General features: G+C 38.9%; 1 protein-coding gene across 4 annotated transcripts in view; it reads right to left on the reverse strand.

Moving 5' to 3' along the window:
* The window catches only part of EEA1 (early endosome antigen 1), a 71,294-nt gene that overhangs the window by 35,968 nt on the left and 9,693 nt on the right, over nucleotides 1–25,633 (reverse strand). Inside the window, exons 3-11 of one of the 4 annotated variants that reach the window (XM_040594587.1) lie at nucleotides 23,637–23,759; nucleotides 12,497–12,624; nucleotides 8,627–8,681; nucleotides 8,459–8,524; nucleotides 7,580–7,619; nucleotides 6,623–6,730; nucleotides 6,415–6,536; nucleotides 4,623–4,778; nucleotides 941–955 (exon numbers count right to left, since the gene is read on the reverse strand). In XM_040594587.1, the coding sequence (XP_040450521.1) occupies nucleotides 941–955; nucleotides 4,623–4,778; nucleotides 6,415–6,536; nucleotides 6,623–6,730; nucleotides 7,580–7,619; nucleotides 8,459–8,524; nucleotides 8,627–8,681; nucleotides 12,497–12,624; nucleotides 23,637–23,759 (813 nt within the window). The remainder of the gene's footprint in view (nucleotides 1–940; nucleotides 956–4,622; nucleotides 4,779–6,414; nucleotides 6,537–6,622; nucleotides 6,731–7,579; nucleotides 7,620–8,458; nucleotides 8,525–8,626; nucleotides 8,682–12,496; nucleotides 12,625–23,636; nucleotides 23,760–25,633) is intronic. The other 3 variants (XM_040594589.1, XM_040594588.1, XM_040594590.1) reach the window with 3 other exon arrangements.

Genomic DNA, 25,633 nt, shown 5'->3' on the forward strand with positions numbered 1-25,633 from the left:
TTGCCTCCCTGATAAGGAAAGCATACTTGAAAAGGCACTGGAAGTGAGTCTGGCATGTGATGCAAACTTGGTGTGTGGCTTTGGGACACATCAACCCTGCAGGTCAGCATAATCAGAGGAACAATACTATCCCATTAAATACCCAGGATTGGTACAGAACAGAATATATCAATGACTGCACAGTATTTGAACACAGTAATGGAAGCAAACAAGAAAAGCACTTTAGATGGGTAACAATGGCTGCCCTAAAGCATGCTGTGTATGAATGCACTCACTTTGAATACACTATATAATAGTGACCTTTTTAAAGAAATTTTCTTTCCTATTGTTCTCAACCACAGAATTCAGTACAAATGTATAAACACTGAATTCAAGAATGAACTAAACAGAAGTAGTAGACAATAAATATTCTATTTACAGCCTTCCTACAGAAAAAAGGAAGACTAAAGAGAACATGTGAACACATTATATGACTACATATAGTTACTAATTGAGTTTCTGTAATATTGTGCTTTACAAAACTTCTGTTACAGAGCTGTTCTGTAAAACACATCCTCGGATCTGTCCTTGGCAGAAAACATTCCAGCATGTTCTCTGAGAATAGTGTATGGATATTTCACTACTGAAAGAATATAATGCAGAAAATGTGCAGAAGCTTGCTAAGGACACCACTGCAGCCTTTCAAACTAGAATCATAATATAAATGCATAAAGATACATTTCTGTCATTCACAATTCAATAAGCCCATCCCACATTTCATTCTTAACATGGAAATATATCATGGGTGAATAGTCATTCATCATATTGTCTGGCTGATGTGTCTGTATAATTAATGAACCAATAAGCAAACAGGAACATATCTGTTAAACAACTTCTTGAAATTATCTTGATACAACAGAAATCTACTTATAAGGATAAAAAAAACTTTCAAAAAATTTACCTCAAATTTAAGTGTCTCCATTAGAAAGCAGAAAAAATAAAATGGATGGATGAAAGATGGAAACAAGCAGTCACAAAAGCCGTTAGTAGAAACACTTCCTCAAATTTGTTTTTTAAGTATTCCGGTGTTTTTAATGCCTTTGCTTAAGGGGGGGTGGGGGGGTGGGGAGGGTGCGGGGTGGGCAGACAGGATGACACAACCGAAAAAAACCACAGTCCTGGCTTTATTGAATTCACACATAACTTAATCTACTAATCTTGTTTAATTCTGTGGGCACTCAAATTAACAATCAAGCCTAGGACCTGTATTTTATGACCATTTATCAGATACTGAAGCAAGTGCCGATCTGCAGAGATTCATAGAAATGTGTAGTCCCACAGCAGTGCAGCTGTTTTCATAATGTGTCTATTATGCAGGAGTCACTATAGAGAAAAACTAAACATGGAAGGAGTAGCTCAGAATGTATGTTCATCTGAGAGGTCTAGACACCAGAGTTTCAGATGCAACTCTGAAATACGACAAACACCCAAGGGAAACAAAACAAAACAAAAAAAGGACAGCAATGAATACATCTAGGCAACAATTGTACAGCTATACTATTCTTCACATCCCTCTCCTGCAGTATTTGAAGATGCTCATATAGGGGTCAGATAATCTTTGTTGTTCTCTTCACCCACACCATAAATTTAGCTTTTTTTAAAGACATCTCACTTTGGAAACCAATTTAATACATGTATTCTCAGCCAGCTTGGCAAAATAGCTAAGGATGGTGTAAGAACCAACTAACATTTTCAGCCCCTGAGGTGGTCTTAAAGAACAAAGCTGAGATGAAACACGGCCAAACTTTTAAGGCCAGAATTGCATCCACTCTGTCAATGAAGGACTTCCATTTCATGTTTTCTTATAGCTGACACTATTCACAATTGTGTTTTTTTTAAGAAAAGTTTTCACCACTATGACTTTGAGAAATGTTTATTTTTTTTAAAAGTCACTTTACATCAATAGAAAAGATTTTATTTTGAACACGTCTTGGGCTATTGTTGCCATGTGTTGGAATTAAGCAGAGAAGACAGTGACACTTCTGAGAAGAACCAGATTGCCGCTGCTTACCATGTTCTGCCACGCAGCAACTCTGTCTTCTCTGGTTCAGCCTACATACTGACGATACTACACAGACATCTGATCTTATTATAATTGCTGCAGCGTGGTTTATAATCTTCCATACATCTAAGACTTCTTATATGAGCACATCATAACAGCTAGGTGCATCATACAACCTTCTTCCCAATCTGCTGCTACTTCCAGGAGAACTGAAAAACACACTTTCTCTTATCTTTTTTCCTGTTGAAGGCTGCACTTTATAGCTGCATTTTAAAATGGCAAGTTATGTCAAAACAAATATACTTAATTGGGGTAACAGGAGCAATTCACACTTCTGTGAGAATGTTTTAAGATGGAAGATTTTTGTTAGCCCATGTCACTAAGTCATTTTATCTTCACATGAAAACTAAAAATCCAAAACCCCAAAAGACTATAGAAACAGTATTTTGAAATGAAATTTGAATTCTGCAGCATAGTTGTGGGATCTCACAGTTAAAACCATATTACAATTACACAGCAACTTACATGGCCACATAACCACATTATATTCACAACTCCAACTGTGATATTCCTTTTTTCACATCTGATGAAGCTCTTGGCATACATATTTTAACTTGAAAACAATGATAGATTCATGTTTAGTACAATATTGTACCCTAGTACAATTCCAGGAGATCAAGATATCTGTTTGGAGGCCGGGGGGCAGGAGGGAAAGCCCTGAGGAGTTTAGAGTAATGCCAGGCAGCACTTCTCTAAAGCTCTGCAGTGCAGAAGAACTAGAAATTTAAACCTGCAGTTTTGAAATCTAGGGCGCATGAAATCCCAGAATAAAAAGACGTCAGAAATCCTTCACATCCACAAATCTCACCAGGACAGAGGATACTAGGAGTCCTACAGAAATCCCAGGCATTTCCTACGTAAGCTGCGAGATTCTGTAAGGACCCCACTTTACTGGGGACCACAGCTCTGCATTAACAAGTTTTGCTGGTATTGCTGCATTGGTGGGGGACAACAGAAAAGGGGCAGGGCAAAATTAAAAGGTCTCAAACACAGCTGACAGTCTTCACTGAAGACTGTTACACTGTCAAGTAATCCATTAATAAAACAATTCCAGCCAACCCACCAATGAGGTGCAACAACACCCCAAGAAGCAAATTCTTCTGCAGGAATGGATTTACCAACCCCTCAGTAGAATAAATTTTGGTGAGTCTGTATTTTTATCACGATTTCTTGCCACTATCTCTGTCCGAGATTTCCCTCACTGTTGTGTTAAACAACATCGAACAGGCTTTAGCTAGCAGTGGATCTGAGACAGTTTGAGGAGTAAAGTTCCCACTTAAAGATCCAAGTCAGAGCTGTTGCAACCCTTTTTCTTCATCTTGTATGGAAACAGAAATGTTCAGTGGTGGAAAAAACGAGGAACAAAACCAAGAAAACTGAATATTTGCTATGGGAGAGGCAGTTACCTTTGCTTCCTTAAATACAGAGTTATCATGAACTCTATATGCAAGAAAGAGACAAATGTTTTCAAATCTCCCATCAGCAATTTAAGATTTCTTCTACTGACTCAGCCAAAGCAGAGCCAGCCTTCAAAGTACTTCTGAAGAAACCAGCATATTCTGCAACTCAAGTAGACAACAAGGTCCCTCTTAAATGACATTAATTTAGAAAGTCCAAATCCAGGAAAATATGGAGAAAAAAAATGTAAAATAAAAAAAAAACACCCAACCAACTAACATGAGAACAATAGATTTTATTTTATGTTTTAAACAGCATCAACAAAGAGGAAAGTTAAGATGGTGTTGCCTGGAAACAAGTTACAGGTGACATCCTGAAATCTTGACCTTAAGACGTGATGAGGCCTGGCAGTCACTCACTTCTGCTCTAATCCATAACAGGCAACACTTGGAGGCCAGGATGTATAATGGGGTGGGGGGATATGCATGCAGAACAGATTTGTACCTTATACACTAAATATTCCTCCAATAATTAATAGGTGTAAAAAGGCCTCCCAACCTGACAGTAAAAACTAGAAAAAACAAAAATTAAAACCAGTTTACGATATCCATTGAGATTTTAAGATGTTGTGTAAGTTCAAGAATTATGTATGTCCTATAAGAATATTAAAATTATTATCTACCTTGTACTAATAATTTATTTTTACATACACTCTAGCATCCATTTTCAGACACATTCACGCAAAAGTTAACCAAACTCATCATTTTCAGAAACAACTGTTTTCATCTGCATGTAGCTCACTAAGCCTTTGAATCACACAGGTATTGCTCTATTTCTCTCTCCCAGTAGATAGAGCACAGATCTGCCAGAAGATCTTTTCCTCTGCTATCAGGCTCTTGTAAATAACTTTTTATGCCAAGAAAAGGTTTTCAACAAAAAGCATGGGAACTTTTGGAGGGTAAATAATGACATAATTAAGCAATTTACTGTAATGGATAAACCTGTCTATTAGATAAGTTAGAAGATTCAGTTAAGAAAAAGGCTTTTACATTATGATGAATTTCCATTTTCATATGAAAATCATGACAAAGCTAGTGGAAACATCTTTAGGTATGATTCTTACCTCCGACTCAGCCTGCTCTGCCTGCAAGTGCTTGCACTCATCTTTCAGCTTTTCAGATTCTCTCTCACGTTCCAGTGTCATTTTGTCCATCAGCATCTGAACTTGGACCAGCTCTTTTTTCAGGACGGCCACATCTTCCACACCAGGCCTTTGTAGCTGGAAAGTAGAAAAGTAGCAGTGAGCAACACGCATGCTTCCAGCGTCAATGTCATCTCTAAAAATCTTTTAAATTGTCAATTTATAGACAAGGTGACATATACAGTATTACAGCTGGGAAAAAAAATAATAGATTGAAACCCCAAAAAACCAAAACCACAAGAAAAGTACTTATCATTCCCAAAGGAAACAGGATTTAATGGCTGGTTGTCAGTTCTTGCCTGCTAAACTCTGAACTTTTTGATTGATTTCAACCAAATCTGACAAATGGGAAAAGGTCTCAAAAATTAAATTTCTGGAATTTTTATGTAGGTAGATTGAGAGCTTCCCTGGGAGAAAACACTGAAGTGACAGTGACAGGGAATCCATGCAAGAAGTTTATCTGAAGTCACAACTGTCCGAGAAGTAGGCTGTATTGACTCTACCACTCCACAGAACAGACTACTGTATATACTTTGCTGCTGTTAATACTCACAAGCCCATCTCGGGACTGAGACACAATAATCCGGTGCTGCACAGACTTTTACAATGATACTGCCTCTGTCTTCAAGAACTATTTCAGAAAACCATAAGAACAGATTAAAAAAGGGCAGCTGAAGGAAATGTCTTGAAGGTACCATTGGACATGCCTCATACCAGACCCCCAGGTAAAATCTGTCGCTAATTACATCTAAGGCACCGTAACATCCCTCAAAATGAAAAGCTATGGAGGGAAAAGAGAGGGGGGTGATAGTGGACACCAAAAAAAGCAGAGAAAAGGAGTACCAGCACCTAGAATAGAAAAGCTACAGGAAAAGGGTAAGAACGCAGAAGAAGAAAGGAAGACAAGAAACAACTAAACAGAGAGGAATGGATAGGTCCACTGGCTGGGCAGGAGCAGGAGGGACTCATGGGCCCTACAGGGCAGCTGACTATAGGGAAGAAGGGGGATAAACGAGTCCTACTTTCCTCCGGAGTCTAAGCAGTGGTTGAGTGGGAGAAACTAGGAAGTCCCCTTCACTACTGCTTTAGAAGCGGCACGACTGCTGGGTCACTGGGATTGCTCCCTGGCACCGTGGCTGTACATAACAGTCAGCAGGAGCCAAAATCCCAGAATACACGCACATTGCTATTATCAGCCAAGCACAAGAGGGACAACATTAACATAGGCATGGTGATGACAACTGCCAGCCGTTCAGCCACCATGTCACAAAGCACCTCTCTGAGCATGTCTGATGAGCGTAGCTGTCCGGGGACAGTCAGACCATAACACCTCACGGAAAAAGGGTGATCTAAAGACAGCTGTGGAAATCGGCAATGGCATGCTCCAAGTACAGGCATGCACAGCACATCTACATGTGTGATATCCTGCAAATATGCTGAAGGGTAGACCATCAAACAAGCAGACTATAGCATAATGTAGGGTAAATTTTAATAGATAATTCAGAAACAACATATATTTTCTCACTGGAAAAACACTGAAAATGTAGGTCAGTGAAACAGATGAGAAACAACTGTGTTTTGAATTTTTCAGCCCACAAGCAGCCGTCTGCAAGTTCAACAGAGTTTGACTGTTTTAAAACTGCATTTGTAAGCTTTTAAATATATCCCTCCCTGGATTTGAAAAATAACAAAAACATTAGTGCAATGTGAATACCAGCTCTGTCTTTAAGTCTTCCACTGTACTTCTCTCCTTCTGCAGTTCTTGTGTCAAGTTTGTCAATTTCTGTTCTACACCTTCCCGAAGGCTGATTTCTTCATCATACTTTGATTTAAGATCTAATAAGAAGGAAGTTGAATAAATGAACACTTGCACAAGTTGCACAAGTAGAGAACAGAATCAGACCTCACATTAATACACTTACCCACAATTTCAGTGGCCAGTTGCGCTGCTTTTTGCTCAAATAAGTCTTTCATCTGCTTAATGTTAAAATTTTCTACTTGGACCTCTTCTAGTTGCCGTTCTAATGATTCTATTTCCATAAAAAGAACAGTATTATTTTCTGGAAGAGCTAGGACAACACAGTTACTCATGCCCATAACGAAACACAGCAGGTAAATAAGTAATCTGAATTCACTTAACATCCAATTAGCTTAGCAAAGTGAACAACTTCACTGAAGTTAAATATCTACAAGCATGATGCTGGAACCTGTCACTAGTTGAGTACTCTGCAGAATTAAGTACATATTGGTTTTCATTGGTCATAAATAGGCCTTCAGATCACTGCAACATACTGCTGAATTCTAAGCCCCAAACTGCAGTTAAAAGCTCTTTTAATCATGATCAGCTAGACATTTTATGCACACCTAAGGAAAATTTTATTTCATGAGTGCCTCACGAACAAAAACATAATGCAAAAATTATTGATCTGCAAAACAAACAAAAATTCACTGTTTCCTTTGCTAGTAATGAGTACAGAAAAACACTAAACAAAACCAACCCTCACAAATGCTATAATCTAAATATCAACAATCACTGACTTTCCCAGAAAAAGACTTGTACTGAATTCTTGAATACATAAAATGATTAAAAACATGTTCAAAACTACTCATGAGAAGTGCTTTCAGAGTCAGGAGAACTCCTGTCTCACTGCTAGAAATCAGAAACCCCAAGCCTCTGGAATATTTCCCCGGACTATAGCTATGAAGAACTATCTATCTTAAGCACTTACAATTAACTTTTTCCCAGTAATTGTACCATTCCAGCTTTCTAGCACTTCAATTTACCAAAAGTGTTTTTTCATAAACCAAAAAGCTATAATGAAAACATATTCAGAAATTCCAGAACGGTGCAGAAATTAATATAATAGAATGTTAGCCACCTGTAGATGTAGCTGTTGTCAATCCATCAGACTTAGAATCCTTAAGAAAACAGAATAAATTGATCATTAGATGGTAGCAATGAAAACTACTACTTCCAAAGTTCTTCCCATTTTTGGACAAGACAGGGGAATAAACACTTCTGTGCTCAAATACTGCACAGCAGTATAAAAATACCTAATTTCATACAGTTATATCTGGAAGACTGGAAAAGACCAAGATGATTTTCCATTTCATGTATCACTACACTATGAGGCTTCTAGATTTGCAAGACTCTAGTAACAATCCCCATCCCGCTCCCTTTCTTCAATATTGAAATCTGCCCTAAAAATGGAGGTTACAGACATAATTAAATACATTCTGAGAGGCACGCTGTCAGAAAGCGGCTTCTGAGGTTTGCAACAATTCAGCATCTAAGCAGCTGACAGTAATAAAAGAAGCAAGAGCTTCCTTAGGGCACAACACACCACAATTTGCCTTGCCTTGTTTGTTCTGCTTATCTGGACGTCTGTGAAACAACAGCACTCTTCTTCAGAAGTCCTTACAAGAAAGGCATCACCGCCTTTTCTCATAGCAGATGAAATTTATTATTAGATTTCTTTTCTTTAATAAATGGAGTTCTGAATGAGCCCAACAGAAGGTAAAGTCTCAAGTGAACTTGCAGTGAGTAGCATAGAAGAATCATTATCTATTCTGACTTTGTTCTTCAGATTTATATATACAGTTACATTGCGGAGAGATAACTAGCTTTGTTTTCAAGAACATGTCAATATTCAAATTATGGAACTAACTAAATCAGGCCACGTGCCTTACAAAAAAGGTATTAATCTTCAGTGTCAATGCTGATGATAAACCTGCTTCAAGTATTTTAAAGCAATTACTTGCTGCCGCTGCCCCTGCAGTTTCTCTAGTTCCTTCTTCAGCTCTTCCGAATACCACCTCTCCTCCTGGGGGGCAAGAGAAAGAACTGTAAATTTGGTTGTTTAAGACAGTGGAACACTTTGCAATTTGAAACAAAGAACTAAGTGCAAGTAAAATACATTTCCAACCTTCAGCGAAGCCTGTAAGTCTTGGACTTCTTGTCGGAGCAGTGATACTTCATCTCTGAATAAATATATTCCCAGAGTGGAGAAAATGAATATACAGTGGTTATATTTTGTCAGTTACATACAGGTTATAATGTGTATTAAATAACTGGAGTGACAGCCACACACTACATAAATATAACTTAAGTAATTATAAATAGTTATTTTTAGATTCTTTGAAACTTGGACTTGGAACAAATGGGATTAATAGATATTTATTAGTTCACTTTGCACATCACTTGAAAAATGCTAAACATTAATTGGACAAGTAAAGAAATAGATATGCAAAAAGTCTCATGAAAACAGAAGGTAAATCTAAATTGGTGCATCAGCTCAGCCACATAAATTCAGAATGGCAAAGCTGTGCATTGGTACATTTAACTGTTTTGCATGCCTTTTTATGAAAAGGACAGGTTTGTTCTCCTTCACTTCCCATATCATGCAAAGGAACACTGCCAAGAGACAGCACACTATCTTACTCCTTTTGAAATACACAGTTTTATGTAATTTTTCATCCACACAGCAATTCAGTATGCCCCACAGACACACTCACTTAATGGTCTGAACGTTTAAAGCCTCGGGATTTTAAGTTCTCAAATTCTGTGCTCGAGTCTCCAGCCAAGCAAGAACACAAGATCCAAGGCTACAACTGTTACTAATTGATTTAGACAGCAGCCTTCTGAATCACAAGTCTCCTTACAGAATTGCACAACTATACATATAAGGATAATGTTACATTACTCCGCTATAGCCACTCCAAATCTAGAATACACAGGTCATCAAAGTAACGCCGAATATATGTGTGTGGGTGCCAATGCCAATACATTCTCTCAGTTTTATACCATACAGTTTTGTTGCTTCTGTGCTGCATTATCCCCTCCTCCACAGATGTTCTTTTAAATTATCTACACTTAGGAGGAAAAAAAAGTCAACAAAGTAAGCTATTCCTTAGCTAAAGTGAGAAGGCATAGATTCAATCTACATTAGCATATTAACATCTGGTCAGGGTCATCAAGAAGCAAGTGAAACACACACTTGAACCAGTGACGCAAGAATTCCAGGGTGGACCAATTTTAATAGGAAAACTAACACAGGATATTGGGAGGGTAATTTTTTTTCAGAGGAAGGTTTTCTGCTATTAACACATTATTTCTGCTTGTGTGAGACATTTGCTGGAGGTTTGCAAATACTACTGCACTGAGGCAGGTGCAGCTGTAAGCCAAAACCCATACATTGGTTGTGGGTGGAGAAGACAGAGCCGCTTTCTCACCCATATCAGTAAGTAAATCAGCTAATATTCACACCTAAGATTTTGTTTATAATCTCAGGCAGGTGAAAAAGCTTACTATATTGAAGTTGGGCTGAGCATATACCAGATCTGCAGTACTAAAGCACTTAAGATGCTCTGGTCTTTGTAGCAGATAAAAGGTTTTGAAGCTGTATAAAAATAGTTTGTAGTAGAAGGGAAAGAGAAGGGGAGGAGAAAAGAGTTTGTAGCGTAAGGACCCTTCTACAATAGTTGCTTCAATATTCCCAACACAGTTTTGCTTGGCAGTTTTAAGATGAAACCTACATACAGTTTAACTGACCAGTGGAAAACGAATGGAGAAAAAAAAGCGTAAGGGATAACTGTAGACATTGTAATTTTGTTTTTCTTACTGCCATCCAAATCCTCACCAAATCTCCCTTTCTGCTACAGCTGTTACAATTCCTTCCTCCTCTCAGCACATCTAAGCCTCACCATCTGGCAAACCCTTTTTACCTTTTCCTTATGCTCCATTTCGTTCCCCACCTGGAATGCCAGTGCCTCCATCCTAGCACTGAACACCAATAGCCTCACTGAATCACAGCTGGAGAGGGTTACACGATTAACTCTTGGCACTTAATCATGGTAGTTTATTGCAGAGGTGGGAGGAAGAGAACACAAGGTAATTCATAGTACCTAGCTTTCTCTATTGACTAAATAAGGAATTTCACCTCCCAGTCTTGGTCCCATGAATTACATGTAAGCTTCACTCCTAGACGCAGGCTGCAATATTTAATATGGTATTTCAAGTCTTGGAAAAACATGTTTATGTTGAATGAGAGTTTTCTCAAGCAAGCATGCAACTGAGAAACATTAAAGAATGCCACATTAATAGGAAGAAATAGCTCATGTGTTACACAACAGCTCTCACCAGACTCCTTTCACTCCATCCACACTCCCTGACCTTGTCCACTTTTTCAATTATATGAGAGAAAACAAAGCCACTTGTCCTTAAACTGTCAAGAGCCAGGAAAAAAAAAAAATCACCAGCCAACATCTGGTTGACATTGGAAACTTGCAGGCATAAAAATAAATATTTCATAAAATGTATAAAAATTATATTTATGACCAATAATTCCCCTACGTGAATGCTATTATTCTACTAAAAGTATTATTTCAGGTCGAAGCTATATCACTCTGAAAAGGCTTAAATCAGACAGAGAAGAAATAACTCATTCTTGAATAAATGTGCACATAGGAAACCCAATATAACTCCACTAGTACCCTACCACTTTCTCCTATATAAAGCCCTAATTTTGATCTCTTTTGTTGCAGCAGCTGGGAGAGAAGGCAGCTATCCACAAGGAAGGTCCCGTCTGTTGTGAGGACAAGACCTCTGCTGATGCTGGCTCTCGCTGGCTCGCCAGCTCTGCACAACACCAGCAAAATACAATGACAACTGAAACGTGTTACCTTCCACACTCTTCTCACTGAAGAACCACCTTTTCTCTTGAGTTAGTTACATAAATAGACGTATTTATTTCAGTGTAGTTATTCATCATTTTGGGTCCCATTTCTACTAGTGACAAAACACTTGAACCGTTTACTTCCCCGCATCGGCAGAAGCCAGCTCAGTTAGCAGGTAGCCACCTGCGGGGTCGCACAGTGCGTACCCCCGCTTGCTGAATGAGGCCACAGGCAGCTGCTCGCTGACACTGGTGTGCACAAACAAAGGGACTTTGGGGTAAATGTGGCAGAACAGCAGCATGGACTGTCATTTACAACAGTCCAAAATAAACACTGAACAGAAAAAGATCTAGCAAGAAGCAAAAGGAAACCTGTGTAAATTTTACCCCTAAGAAAAAAGCTTCCCAAACCAACACAGGCAGACTACTCAGTTAAACTCTAGTTCTAGAGAAAGTTTCATACAATCAGCTCCTGCTACATACCATTGGTCTCAAAAATAAAACAACCCAATATGGTTCCTAGCAAACAAATCAAACACCACAGTTTTGACTAACAGTTAAATAAAGCAGAGATTTCTGAAGATCAGCACGGAGTTTCGGTAACACAGAAGGAGAACTAGCGACAAAGATAGAAACTTACAAGATTTGCAAATAACTAGGTAATATGGGAACCTATTTAGGCAAATACTGACATTGTAATTGCCTGGTAAGTACTCTAACTACCCAGGGGCAAAATCAGGTTTCCTGTCTGTCTTCAGGGTTGTCCTCCACCATACTCAAAAGGTGAACTTTCAGTTCTATGCCAGAAATTAGGAGGAAATTTTATTTTATTTGCCACACTCCTAAAAATCATTCCAGTCTATAATATTGCATTGTCAGCTGCATGAGAAACAGGTGACTGAATTAATAATGTAAACATGTGTATCTGATTTTCATTTATTGTCAGATCAATATCAGCCAATGGAAGTTTCAAGCTGCTTTTTAATTGTAGCTGGAAACGGGGCATGAACATTTAAATACTTGACTACATAATTAAGTGTTCAAATTAATACATCCTTCAATGTAATCAGAAGCAGCTCAACACTGACACAAAACCAAATGCACAAATGAGTACTGTTTCACCTTTCCGGTGACAGATGACCTTCCCCTCCACGAGTTGAATCAATGCCAGAATTATGAACTGCTTCATAGTGCTTAAACAGCTCCTCAGCTGATCCATGAGACTTCATACAGAGGGGACAAATAAAACCCTATTATAAAAAGGAAAAGAAAAACAAAACACAAAAAAAGAGGTAAGAAACAAGAAATATTTTTCATCTTATTTTTACACAGAATTGTAAGTTTTGTTTGTGCATCTAAAAGGTGGCAAGTTAAGACTCATACTCATTTTTCCATGCTCTGGTAACAGTTTTGGCAATTAAAAAGTTAGAAAGTGCCTACAAAAGTAATAATTCACTTTTCAGTGGTTTTTTTCCCAACAGCATTACATACTAGTAACAAAACCTTTATTTAGAAAAATAAGAAGTCATTTCAGAAAGACTGCTCTGCAATTTCTTTCCCCCTCAAGAAAAGAATTTCCTATACAACTTTTCATAAAATCAGATTCTTCTCCCAAAGAAGAGACGGGTTTGCTGTTTGGTCTTAAAGAAGGAGTTACAAAAATCCACTCTAAAGCACAGCTATTCATACACTTATTACCACCACATTTAGGCTACTGATTTTAATACGGGCCAAAAGATTAAGAACCACTTTTTACCTTGCATATAATTAATTAGTAGATACAATTCAGAGAAATACTACCTCAAGAAATTCAGATCTCTACAGCCATCCACCCAATACATCCATTTGCATTCCAGTATATTTCCTGCAAGCTTACCAGAATGAAAATTCAGCAGAGCAATGCCCTCGTTCTACCCATTGGCCCACAGACAAATGAAAACAATAAATATTATGTACCTCTAAACATTCATGTGGTGTCCAAAGTGCCATTTATAAGAAGTACCATCCACCTCATTTTATCTAGCAACCTATTACACCTCTTTTTAAGTGCTGGGCTTCATACTGGTTCTTCACTTATTTGGCTATCATGCCAACTCTGAACCCAATTCCCATTTACACTACAGCCCATACACACCACAATGGCAAAACAGAGATAAGTGAGAGGAAACAATTTAGTCTCACATTAAAGGCTTCCTGTAATTCCAAGCTGTGCAAAGAGAGCCTCGTGTGAGATTAAGACCCTCTGTTACTTAAATACATTTCAAATACACTTTTGCATATTTCTGTGTCACCTTCAGCTCCTTATGCCAGTATGAATCGCTGCACATTCCAACACTAAACCAAGGCTCTCCAGTATGCAAGATGAAAGTACTACGGTGAGATTATCATGCTTCACCTAACATACACTCCCATACGATTTCTGAAGGACATATGAAGAGTTCCGACACTCCTTTACTGCTTTTAATTTTGCATTTGCATGTTAATAGGCAAGGCACAGAACTTTAAATATTAGCACAAAGTGAACATCCTGAATGTGTACGTTGATAACCACAACAGCACTCATCTTCTAACTTGACATTCACAGTATTTTGTTTGACAGTCACTAAGAATTCAACAACCAAACACTCACATGGATTCAACCTGGGAGAACCATCATATTCAGCTACTCAAACATGGCCGGATCTCCAGAGCACTGGACAGGGACTTTAACACTGCTATTATTTTTCTAGTGTTTCAGAAATCAATTTCTAAATACAGTTGCTTATCAAACCCATCACCTATCATATTGAAGATTGATTTTGGCACAACTAGATCAAACAAAACAATATACTCCTTCCAAAGCAGAAAACGGGCATTTACACTTAACAACCATTTATTTATCTCCAGAATTGATCACCACTTTTACTCCAAATTAAACCATGTTAATGCACATATATATATGTGTATGTGCCAAAACTGCTACAGAAAATTTGTTTAAACTACTAGGTTCCCAGCAATGCTAATCTCACACAATTAGCATGTAATTATATGATGGCAATAACAGTCACTCTAAGTAAAAGAGCCAGAGGAAGGTTCCCCTGGCAAACAGCAATGGCAGTGAACCAGAGGAGGGATCAAATAGCAAGAGATATTTTTCTTCCAAGTAGATGACAGCAGTCAGTCTCATACAATGACAGTGAAACAGCATCCTTTTGGGATGACATGCTACCAAGAGGTTCTCAGTGTTGTGATTAGTTTCCCTGTGACAGGAACGTCTGCTGTTAACAGAGAAAAGAAAATGTTCCTTATAGCACCACTAAGTGCATCTAGAAACAATGAATGTAGAAAATTGCTCTCGCCTCTCCTTCCTTTTGCTCTTTATTTCTTTCCATTTAAACAGCAAAATCTTTTTCTGTGCTTGGTTTTTCATGGGTTTGGTTTTTTTGTAACTGAGTTTTACTCTGTGGAAAGAGGAGCCCTGGAGAAGAGGAAATAATAGATTATATTTGCAACTAGCCCAGAGGAACAGCAATCATTCATTTGTCTCAATTATAAGGCAAAGCCAGCCCACAATTTCCCCAGCAGGCAGATCTGAAGGCAGTGGCTGCAAGGACAAGGGGCCAGAGGCAGAGCAGAGCTGCCAAGCTGAGGGAACATGCTGCAGCTGAGAGCCCACAGGAGGACAGGAGCTCCGGGGACACAGGTGTGCCATCGCTGGCAGAGGAGGGAAGAAGCATGGACAAAACCTCCTCTCTGCAGTAGCCACCCCCTTCCTCTCACACAGGCAGGGATAAAGAGCGTATCACCCATGAGCCCCAGTCTCTCCACCAGCACTGCCATGACCACAACCAGCTTCACTTTTTGGGGACCTGGTGTTGGAGTCGGCACTGGATTACAGCTCTCACACATGCCCTTACTCTAACGCAGAGTTTTCTACACATCTGATGTACAAGCTCTAACAGAGTAAGATGTCATCCTTCTGCAACGGGGCATCCTCACCATCCTTCCTGTGCTGAGCTGGGGTGGGCAGGAACACCAACTCCTACAGCTGCAGGCACCAACCGCTCGTACATCAGCCTTAAACTGCACGAAGCCAGCACCCAGCTGTGTTTCGCAGGCTGGTAATACTCAGATGTCAACTCTTCTGTCGGCAGCGTTAATTCAGCTCTCTTTAGAGTAAGAAAATCGGAGTCACCAGGATCTTCCTGGGCACCAGACAGTAACAGACAGGAGTTTAAAGGTTTCCTGGGCCTGCAACTATTAGCCCCAGCTGACAATCTTGTTCAGGGACTTGGGTTGGTGAGTCTCTTGCTTTCTCTCTTTAAAAAAAAAAATAGCCATAAAACTATCTCTCAGCAACATCTTGAGATTAATTTTGAAAATATATGCAAAAGTGTATTTTATTAATCTAAAGGCAAGTGTGTGAGAAGAGGGGAAGAAACCTGATGGTCTGAGATGCTTAAATATTGTACACATTTTTTTTAGTTCACAGGAATTCAAAGTGCAAGATTCAAAATCAAGTGCAAGATATTCCTATATTGGGACTATGCCTGCCCTGGATAAAGAGGAGACTGCAGTTACAACCATAAGAGGTAACACTTGTCACCACGACCTGGGGGAGCTGAGGTGTCCTTTCCAGTAAGCCTGAACTTGGCTCCCTTAACTGACAGACCCCTTTACAGAAGTAGCAAGTATGACAGCAATGGTCTTGTAGCTGAAGAAGGAAGCTACCTTATAAAACATGCACAGCTATGCTTTTCAAAAGGTTGTATTTGCCAAGAGACACTTAGTAGGTTTCCTTTAAAATGGATTTAGAAATTACTTTGCATAAAGCACAGCCACAGAGAAGTGAAAGGCATTTCACCTTCTTCATTTAATAAAAGCAAAGACATAATTTGTAGCCCCTGCATCACTGCACTGTAAATCGCAATGCCCTAACTGATGTTTCTAGTTGGGCTCCTTCTTTTCTTTACACAGGGAGAAAAGAGCATAGATGTTAAATGATTATTAGTTGAGTTTTGTTTTTATAAATAGAAAATCTTTTCACCAGGAAATGACAATTTATTGAGTCCAAAGCTTTCTGCACATGCCCGTCAGTTAACGGAAAACAAAAAGAAAACCACAACCACCATATGCACAAGTTTTTATCAGGAAGGACTTCTTAAGATCACCACAGAATTTCTGAAGAAAGACAGAGCAGGAACAGTAAAAAAGAAAGAGTCCCAACCAAAAACCCATATACACACACAAACAACCCACTTGGAGTCTGCACACAATTTATAGCTCAAAATAGCCCCTGGCCCAGCAGTCAAGGCATTCCAATGAGAATGACAGAAATGCTAAACTTCAAATCCACATTTTTTTGATCCCAAGGGAAACATTTCTCTTTCAGGTGGACACCTGCGAGCCATGCCTAGCCCCAAGCGCCTTCACAGCACCACACTGTTTGCCATGGGACAGGCCTTCCTCAGTACAAAAGACTCATCAAAACACACCAGTTTCACTCAGAGAAGAACAGAAATTGCTACATAGAGGTTTTCCAGGGAAGCGTCTTGCCTCACCTTAAGTTATAATGCCAAATTTCACCAAAGTTCTTGGACTCCGTGGAAGCACCGAAGGCTTCTTTACTTGACTTTCCCAGGGCAGACTGATGAATAAGCCTGTAGAAGAACGTTTGCAGCTATTTCCCCCCTCTAATAGTTAAGATTTAATTTCAGGCCTGATAAAAGTAAGTTTCTCAGTACTCCCTTTCCTGAAAGGCATGAAAGGTAAATGATTCCTTTCAGGTAACATAAATATTCATACAAATCATTAATATAACATTCTTTGGGAAATATGCCAGGATGCCAAAAGCAACACTGGAAAGAAACTCTCACTCCAAGAACTACCATATTTATTTTTATTGTACCAATATAATTTACAGGGCTATTAACTGTTGGAAGAACTTTGGTCTCCCACATCAAAACACACTGCTTAGGGAGAGCTGGGGCACAGATCCACAGGTGCACAGTGCACAACCAGACCAACTGCAGGCTACCATAGAGCCCTCCTAATCCTCAGACTATTTTAAAACTGATTCAGAAACAGTTTACATAACAGAAAAATTAATGTATAGGACTGAATGGATTGTTTATCTGGCTTCTCCTTATATTACTCTTGTAGGACTGGAAGGGGTAGGGCAGGGTGTAAAAATATGTTTTTTCAAATTTCAGCCTTCCCAGAATATTGTCTTACTTGCAATGTTTTTTCCTCACCATTCTGCACAAACCTGATCTAACGAAGTTGTGTAGTGTGACGTTTTGAAAACCAGTACTTTCCTTACTCACTACCAAAGACAATCAAAGATTTTCAAAAATATTCTCTCAAGAGGCTGAAGGCTCCCACTTGAGGTTTAAAAAACAGCCAAACATTTACATGTCAGTGTCTGCTCCCCAGTCACTACCAATGCAGGGCTATTCAACACAGTTAATGGAGCAAGAAACTTCTCAGCTAACCTAACAAATATGTATACCATATGTAGGATCAGCATAACAGCTCTCTGGGCTCCATCGTTGATAACCAGAGCCTGAGACACCTACATACACATGCATTAAATCTGTCTTCATCTGCCAACTGGCCTTGTTTCCCCCAGAGCTTTAATGAAATGGTCTTTGTAGAGCTAATATAAAATCTCGTCTTAAGTAATTAATGAGTGCAAGTACAGCTTGCTTTATTCAAACCTCCTTTTTCACAAAGTAAAACTGGAGTTATCTGGCAGAAAGATGATGACACTTCTTGAAGGACAGTCCCATGGGCAAACAGTTTTTACACAATGGAATTCAGATTTGCTCATATAGTTGGAGTCCAAGAAATAAGGTACCCTATTTAACTTTGAAAGTCACAGCCATAGCTACACAGCTTCCTTAGCATTTTCTTGAAGTATGTGGTGACTGTGTAGTCTATTCTCCAATCCCATTTTTATACTGCATAGAACTGCACAAGGGGTCCCCTTTAGGCTGCTATGCTTGCTGCTGATCTACAGCTGTATGTAGTAGGGAGCCATATAGCACACATAGTGCACCCATAGCTCTATTTGCTAATACAGAGCTTCTGCAACATCTTGAATTTTTATGCCAGCAATTACGTTATGAGTCAAGCTTAAACTTTGCTGTTTTCCACTGAAGTCAATTTTATTCCACAAGCACTCTCTCTGGAAAATATTTAAGTACTGTGGTGAAAAACAAACAAACAACAACAAAAAACCAAACCCCACAGAATTTCAGTTTAACTGATACTTTTACCATACAGAAAAGATTAGTGACTATTCTACCATATACATGCTATAGGACAGCTTAGCACAATCCAGTATGCATTTTAACATGCTTGGCCTCACATGACCAGCCTTTAAGTTTAAATAAATTTGAGTTTCTGGGCTTCGCCTCTGACCTTCCAGAAACACTGGGCCACCACTCAAGCCTACAGCCTGTTTCCAGTGAGCTGCATGAACAAAAAGCAATAGCTGTGATTCAAGCCCAGAAGAGCTTTAACACCTTCCAGCCATGACCTAGGGTTGTCCATGTCTCAGAATCCAGACTTACATTAGCAACTCTTTCACAACTGTAGGTACAATAATCTGTATGCTGTGAATGAAGTCCAGCATGTTTAAAACCTGAAAGTAAATTCAGGATTTGTATGGCATGTTTATGTGCCAAGAGGCATAAATGCTTTTCTGGATTTCTGACATACAATTTCAGCTTTTGTGTGTCACAAATATTTGGGAAAATTCTAAATTCACTGCTCACATTTTTCCACTGCAGGTGAACCTCCACAACCTTCCCTGATACAAGATTCTCCAGCATTTATACAGTAAATCTAAGGTAAAACTCAGATATTCTCCAGTTATACAATGATTTAAAGGCTGAAACATTTTAATGACAGATTAGGAATTGTATATACTTAGGGACGAAGGACAGCAACTTATTGTTTCAGAACTGAATGATGTATCAAGTAGTTCCCAGGTGTTATTTCCCAAATACATATTGAAGTAATTAACTGAATCCTTACAAAGTTCTCAGAGGCAGATTAAACTGTCTGCCTAGACATCAAGGGGAAGACCACGTTTCATAATTTATTTCAGAAGTCTTACATTCTGATAAAAAATATTCATGGGGTATTTTAAGTTAAAGAATAAATAAATTAGGTCACTTTATATATTGTTAAAAGGAAAATATAGTTGACTTTTCCATGCCTTTCACCAGAAAAAGCCCTTTCCTCTGTGTTTACATGAACAGTAAGATGACAGTGGCTTCCTCAGATAACATCTCTATTTAATCATTAGAAAAGTAGGTAAAAGGTAGTGTTTTCTATAATTAAGACCTGTAGTCCACTTTAATTTTATAAGTATTCACCTTCCTGAACAAAAACAAAAAACATGACTTGCTACAGTTTATTTTATACCAGACTGCAGACTTGATGACTTCCCAGAAAAGCAGCTGGATTCTTCCTGAGAAGAATAGAACCAACATAATTTCTAGTTCAGTTATCTTCTGGTTTTATTACTACTGATGAGTAAGTCTACAATTCTGTCACAACCTACAAAACTACAATTTTGTCACATATTAGAGATTCTAATCTGGTGGATTCTCTATTCCTTAAAGTCGCATCACATGGCCAAGTCAAATCAAACCAGCATCTCTAATTCTTCATTCTCTTAGTTTTGTTCAGATTTTGCAGCAAATGAATGTACTTATGTAGCTCAACCAACGATTTTTGTTCCCGTGCAAAGCAGGCAAGTACCACTGAAGTGAAAACAGCTGCCACAATCTAATTTGAGAGGCAACTGAAAGAGCAGCCGAAGAGAGTATCAGCATTAAAGCACTGACATGATGTTCTGTGTAAAACAAGTCCACAACGTTCCAAGGGCATCCATAAAAACACAAGATGCAATCAATTGCATCTAAAGTAAGAGACAAATAGGGAAAAAAACCCCACCGTAAAGAACAAGGTCTTTTGAAACAAAGATTAAAAAACCCTACATTTTTGCACAACTAGTATGCAATTTACACTCTAGGCAATCCTGCTGTGAAAAGCCTATTTAGAAGACATCAGGTTCACATCTTGCTTGTATTACCTAAGAAATACATATTTTCTAAACATCTGAAAAGTTATGAAGACTACCCAGAAGAACTGCTAAAAATTTGCCTTAGATTTAGCCTAGTTGTAGATAATAAGACAACAGATACTAACAGCCACTATATTCTAAACATTGCAGGAGCACCATACAGCGGGGTTTTTGGATGCCTCAGGAGAAACCAGGACGGGAATTCTGCAACTAAGCCTCTCTGACTCACTGCTTAGATGTCCTGAATGTTCAACAGACGGTCAGGAAATGCTGGACATGCTTTAGAAATGTATCATTCCTTTAGGAAAAAGAAAACAAAACAGAAGAAGCCACACAGCTTTTGTTAGTGACACCACTGTATATATGAAAGTTGGGGAACAATGTCCCTGTTTGGGAATGTGGCAATGTGTGTGACTTCCATATGGCATTTGTTTGGCTGAGTTGGCTATATATGGACAGGGACACTTGCCAACATTTTCATGGTTGTTCCTGCAGCTGAATAAGCCGTTGTCTTTTAAAGACAGCGCTTGGGGGGCAGGGGAGAATAGTTCACTGTCATTTTCACAGGGTTTCATATGGTGCAATCCCTAGTTTGCAAAAAGAGGGCTGCACAGAGAGCTGTTTAAGAGGAAGACCATAGATAAGGCTGTAGGTATATGGGGATGATCCTTTCCCACAACAGGACATCAGACACCTTCGAAAACTGCAGGTGTGGACGCCCGTGACTGAAGAACAAGACCAATTCTCACTGCTTGGAGGGAAGAGAGAAGGGAAGGGCAAGGAGAATAGACAGGCAAATGACCTAACTTACTAAAATCTTTATCGGCAGGCAGGGTGCATCAGTGGAAGACAGATTAGCAAAGAAAGTTATAGGCAAAATTAAAAGCAAGGTTGACAAATGCTTTTGTCAACCAAGTGACAATCTTTCCAGTCTCACAAAGTTTGACCAAACACCAGCCTTGAAACACGTCCTATCTCCTCATTTAGGAGAATGCACTGGGCCAAAAAAAAAGAACTCAGGAGCTTCTTCAGCATTGTTTCCAACAAAACATTTTTGAACTTTTCACAGTAGTATCCACAAGCAATAGAAAACCAAACACCAGTTTAAGTAAGCCAAATTCAGCAATGTTTCATACGTCTGCTACATAAGATGACATAGATCACATTATATTATTCTTATAATGCTGTCCCAGGAATGGCAAAGATGGAATAAAAGGTGACAACCTGGTTGTGTTGATGTTTCAGGATCACAATGCGCTTGTTGCAAATGCAGACTATCATTTTCCATCAACAAATGCAAACCATCAGCTTCTCAGTAGTTCAGTATTTTAACCTTTACATACTAGTATTGATGATAGCAATTAACAGATTTCCCACTTTTTCAATACACCTATGCATGCTGATATAATAAAAGATCGAACTGAGGGAAAAAAACAATAACCCACAAATATATATATCGGCAATCTTTGTCTCTCACCTCTTCCGGATATTTATTGAATCACTGCACCAAGAAACATAGTTTTAGCTACATGAAACAGCAACAGCTAGAAACAACTGAACTGGCATATCATGTGTTACACTAAATACACAAGTTTTAACAAGTTAAAAAGTTGTAATCAGCTACTGACCTGTAAAAAGTACTGATAAGTAACTGATGGTAGAAAAACAAAAACTCAAAAGCGGACAACAAGCTGCAGTCAACTCCAAGAAACAGTGTTAAACACAACCCAACATAAACAAGAGAGTAACTTCCTTCAGGTAACCAAGCTACCTCTGATGGCTCACATCCCAGAGTCTACTGGTACCGTCACCTCAGGAATGCCACAGTCTGTCATTAGTGCATCACAGCTTATTCAAGCATGGCACTTGCATTGTGACCAGACAACACAGAAAATAAAAAGCTGACTTGACCGTGAACAGAGCATTCTGCTTCAACAGGAGGTAGGAGTTAATTACAAGCCAGTTCCCAGTTGTCCTGGCTGTCAGGTCCCCTAGCACTCCAGGAGAGCAGCACAGGCCAGTTTTACCATAAGTCCCGCTCACTTTAACAAGTGACACTTTACCCTTGAAAACAGATCTCAAGTAACTCTAGGATAACCAGTGTATTGATGGCTTTCATCATCTTTGGGAATAACATCCCACAATTTGAAGTTTTCCCTTCAAAAACAGTGTAAATACACATCCAGTGTCAGAAAGGAAAAAAAACACTACTTGCCAAATGCATACAGCAACACAATAAAATCACATCACTCACACAGCATAGAATAAATACTTCTATTCCAAAACTCAAGAAAAGTAACATTGGCAGAAAGCATGTAAAACTTCACCTCCATCCAAACCCACTTAGCGCACGATGAGCTGCCTGGCCCCCAGATCAAATCTACTCCCTAAAGGTTCACAACAGAAAAAATTCAGATAGCCTTGTGCAGCTGAAGGCTGTTACTTTGAAGAATTTAGATTCTGTAAACTGAGGAGTGTAAAGCTGCACACTGTTTTAATTGTGCCGTTTCACTCACAACTGGAAGAATTTAGAAATGCACTACTATTTATAACATCTGTTAAGTGAAACAGCCTTTGCGTTTTGTTGGAGGCATAAGAAAATTCCAATAAAACTCTATATAAAAACCCCTGGGTTTACAATTATTTTTATAATGTTGTTGCAATATGTTAGGCTTTTGAACACACTTGAGAAGCTTCTAAATTTTTTATACTCCTGTCCTCTGTTCCATCTTTTACCCAATATACCTATCTCCCACTAGAAATCTACTGTAAAAATAGTCAGCTAATAAGAGCTCAAAACATTTCTTTTCACAAAGGACGTACCATATTCGATACTACATTTATCACTATATTGAGTCTGATGTGAAGTGAATCAAATAGTGTTAAAGTTTTATATGCAAGAAAATCAAGCAAAAGCTGCCCAAAAATAATACGGTGACTGCAAGTTTCCCAATACCACAAATGTTTCATGTGATAGACAACTGCAAAACAGCAAGCTACACACAGATTAATTCTTCTACTGAATGTATACTTTGGAATCATGCATAAGAGATCAAATTATGTTTCAGTAAGAAATCAAAAGAACCAATTTAAAAAACTAACACCCAAGCCACAAGAAAAGATCGATGTTCATTTAATGCAGTCCATTACCAAAGCTATTGAAACAAAATAAACAAGACCCACAGTAACAGCTGGAAGGTCACGAAGCTCCTGTCTTCCTTCTGTCCCAGTGTGCTCATTCTGGTAATGCTCAGACAGATCAGTGGGAGTTACACACACTTTCATACATAGTGGACAGATGAAGCCCTGTGAAACGTATATTTTTTTTTAAGAAACCAATACAGACAAAAAGGCAGATTTGGAATCAAACGCTGTTTAAACTCTTACACTGAAAGTTCTCTACAATCACAAAAAGCAAAGTCTGTTTTCCTTTGGGAAACAGTTTTTGCAAACCACATATGAATACCATGGAGAAGGCAAGAAGGAACACTTAGTAAGAACATAAACAAATCTATGTTTTAAAAGCTAGCACCATGTTGCATACCATTATGTGTTTTCCAGACGCTCTTGGTAACCCCTTTACGTGACAGAAAATACATTGCATAACAAAATGTGACCGGACCACTACAAAGCATCATGTCAGATCCATCATGCAGTTTCTTATTAGGGTGTTCATATGTTTCAGACAGAGACAAGGGTAGTGCAGTGAGATTGCAGAAATACCCCTATAAATTAATAAGCAAGTCTCCAGCAGCAGATGAGGTTTAGAACCCGGCTGGCATGCAGAGTCAGGGAAAAATATGCACCTTAATAAAAAAAAAACCAAAACAATAAAATAACAACAAACTCAGCATGCTCACCAGAGATTTACCAAAGCCGAAAGTTAAAATCTTTCTGTTTTGTAGAACAGCAGCTTTATATTTTCAAGACACTTGCTGCATCCTTAAACACCTAGAAAAAGCAGGGTGGAGGCTAAAGTGCTCTGGGCCTCTGTCCACACTGCTAGCTGGAGGATGCCTGCAGCTCTGTGGCAGAGCGCTATAAAGGCAGGCAGAACTGACTGCACACAACCCTCCATGCATGCAAGGAAAGGTTAAGGCCTTTTCCAAAAAAAGGTTATCGGGGGCAAACCTGTCTAGCTAATGCAGCCACATTACACTAATGAAAGCATGAGCACACTGGTGGACTCCCTGCAAGCATGGAGTATTTAACAACCCTGTACTGCAGACAGAGTTGCACTGGGACCTAAGCTACAAAGGTAGGATAGGCTCAAACGTTTCATTGTCACAGTGAATAAAAGATGTATCTAGGCTTGGTTACAGGTCTATGTGTGATGTGATGTGCTGACGTGGCCACAGATGGGACTAAAATAGATTTTCACCTCTCCTTGAGCACAGAACAGTTTGAATTCAGACTTCTCCACTCCTTTGGTTCCATACCAAAATTCTCAAAAATCAGGATTTATTTCAACTAGGCTTGAGGGGGTAGGAAACATGAGAATCTACACAGATTTAATAATTATCCTCCATTTGGATCTGGCAGCAAAATAAATTAGAAAATGTAGCCAAGAAACTGGAGTAAAAACAAATCAAGTGGATTTCTGACTATGTAATACTGGAGAACAAGGTGAGAACATAACGACAAAAGAGAGAGCAAACATTCTGTAGAGTCTGGCTATGGTGCTCCTGGAGGGAAGCTCTCAGAGACAACACCTCGGGCCACCTGCACAGGAAGAAGACAACCAACAGAAAGGCTCAAGTTTTGTGCAGTAACATGAATTTCAGGAGAGTAAAAACCCATCACCAGCTTCAGAGCTCAGTTTCAAACAGATTATGAAATTATATGCTAAGGAGAAGACCCCTCTTGTAACTAATGCAAGAGATGGTGGAATTATTGACAACTGGAAGATACTATTTCATGTTATCCAGTATCAACCAAAAGAGACACTGCAGCCTTTGGTCTGACCCAGTTTCAACTCAGCAGCAAGAAAAGCCAACGGTGCGATAGTACAGGCACACCACCATTTTTGAAAGCTCCTCCTATGTTAAGAAATTACTACCACTTTAGTATTGAGGTACCTCGTAACACCCACCAGCTGTACAGTCAGTGATACTGCAGTTATGTTAGAAGAATTGTGCAATTTTAGGCAAATTTTGGAAACAAGCAATTATCTCATTTAC

The sequence above is a fragment of the Falco naumanni genome, chromosome 5 (assembly GCF_017639655.2).
Source record: "Falco naumanni isolate bFalNau1 chromosome 5, bFalNau1.pat, whole genome shotgun sequence".
NCBI classification, from domain to species: Eukaryota; Metazoa; Chordata; class Aves; order Falconiformes; family Falconidae; genus Falco; species Falco naumanni.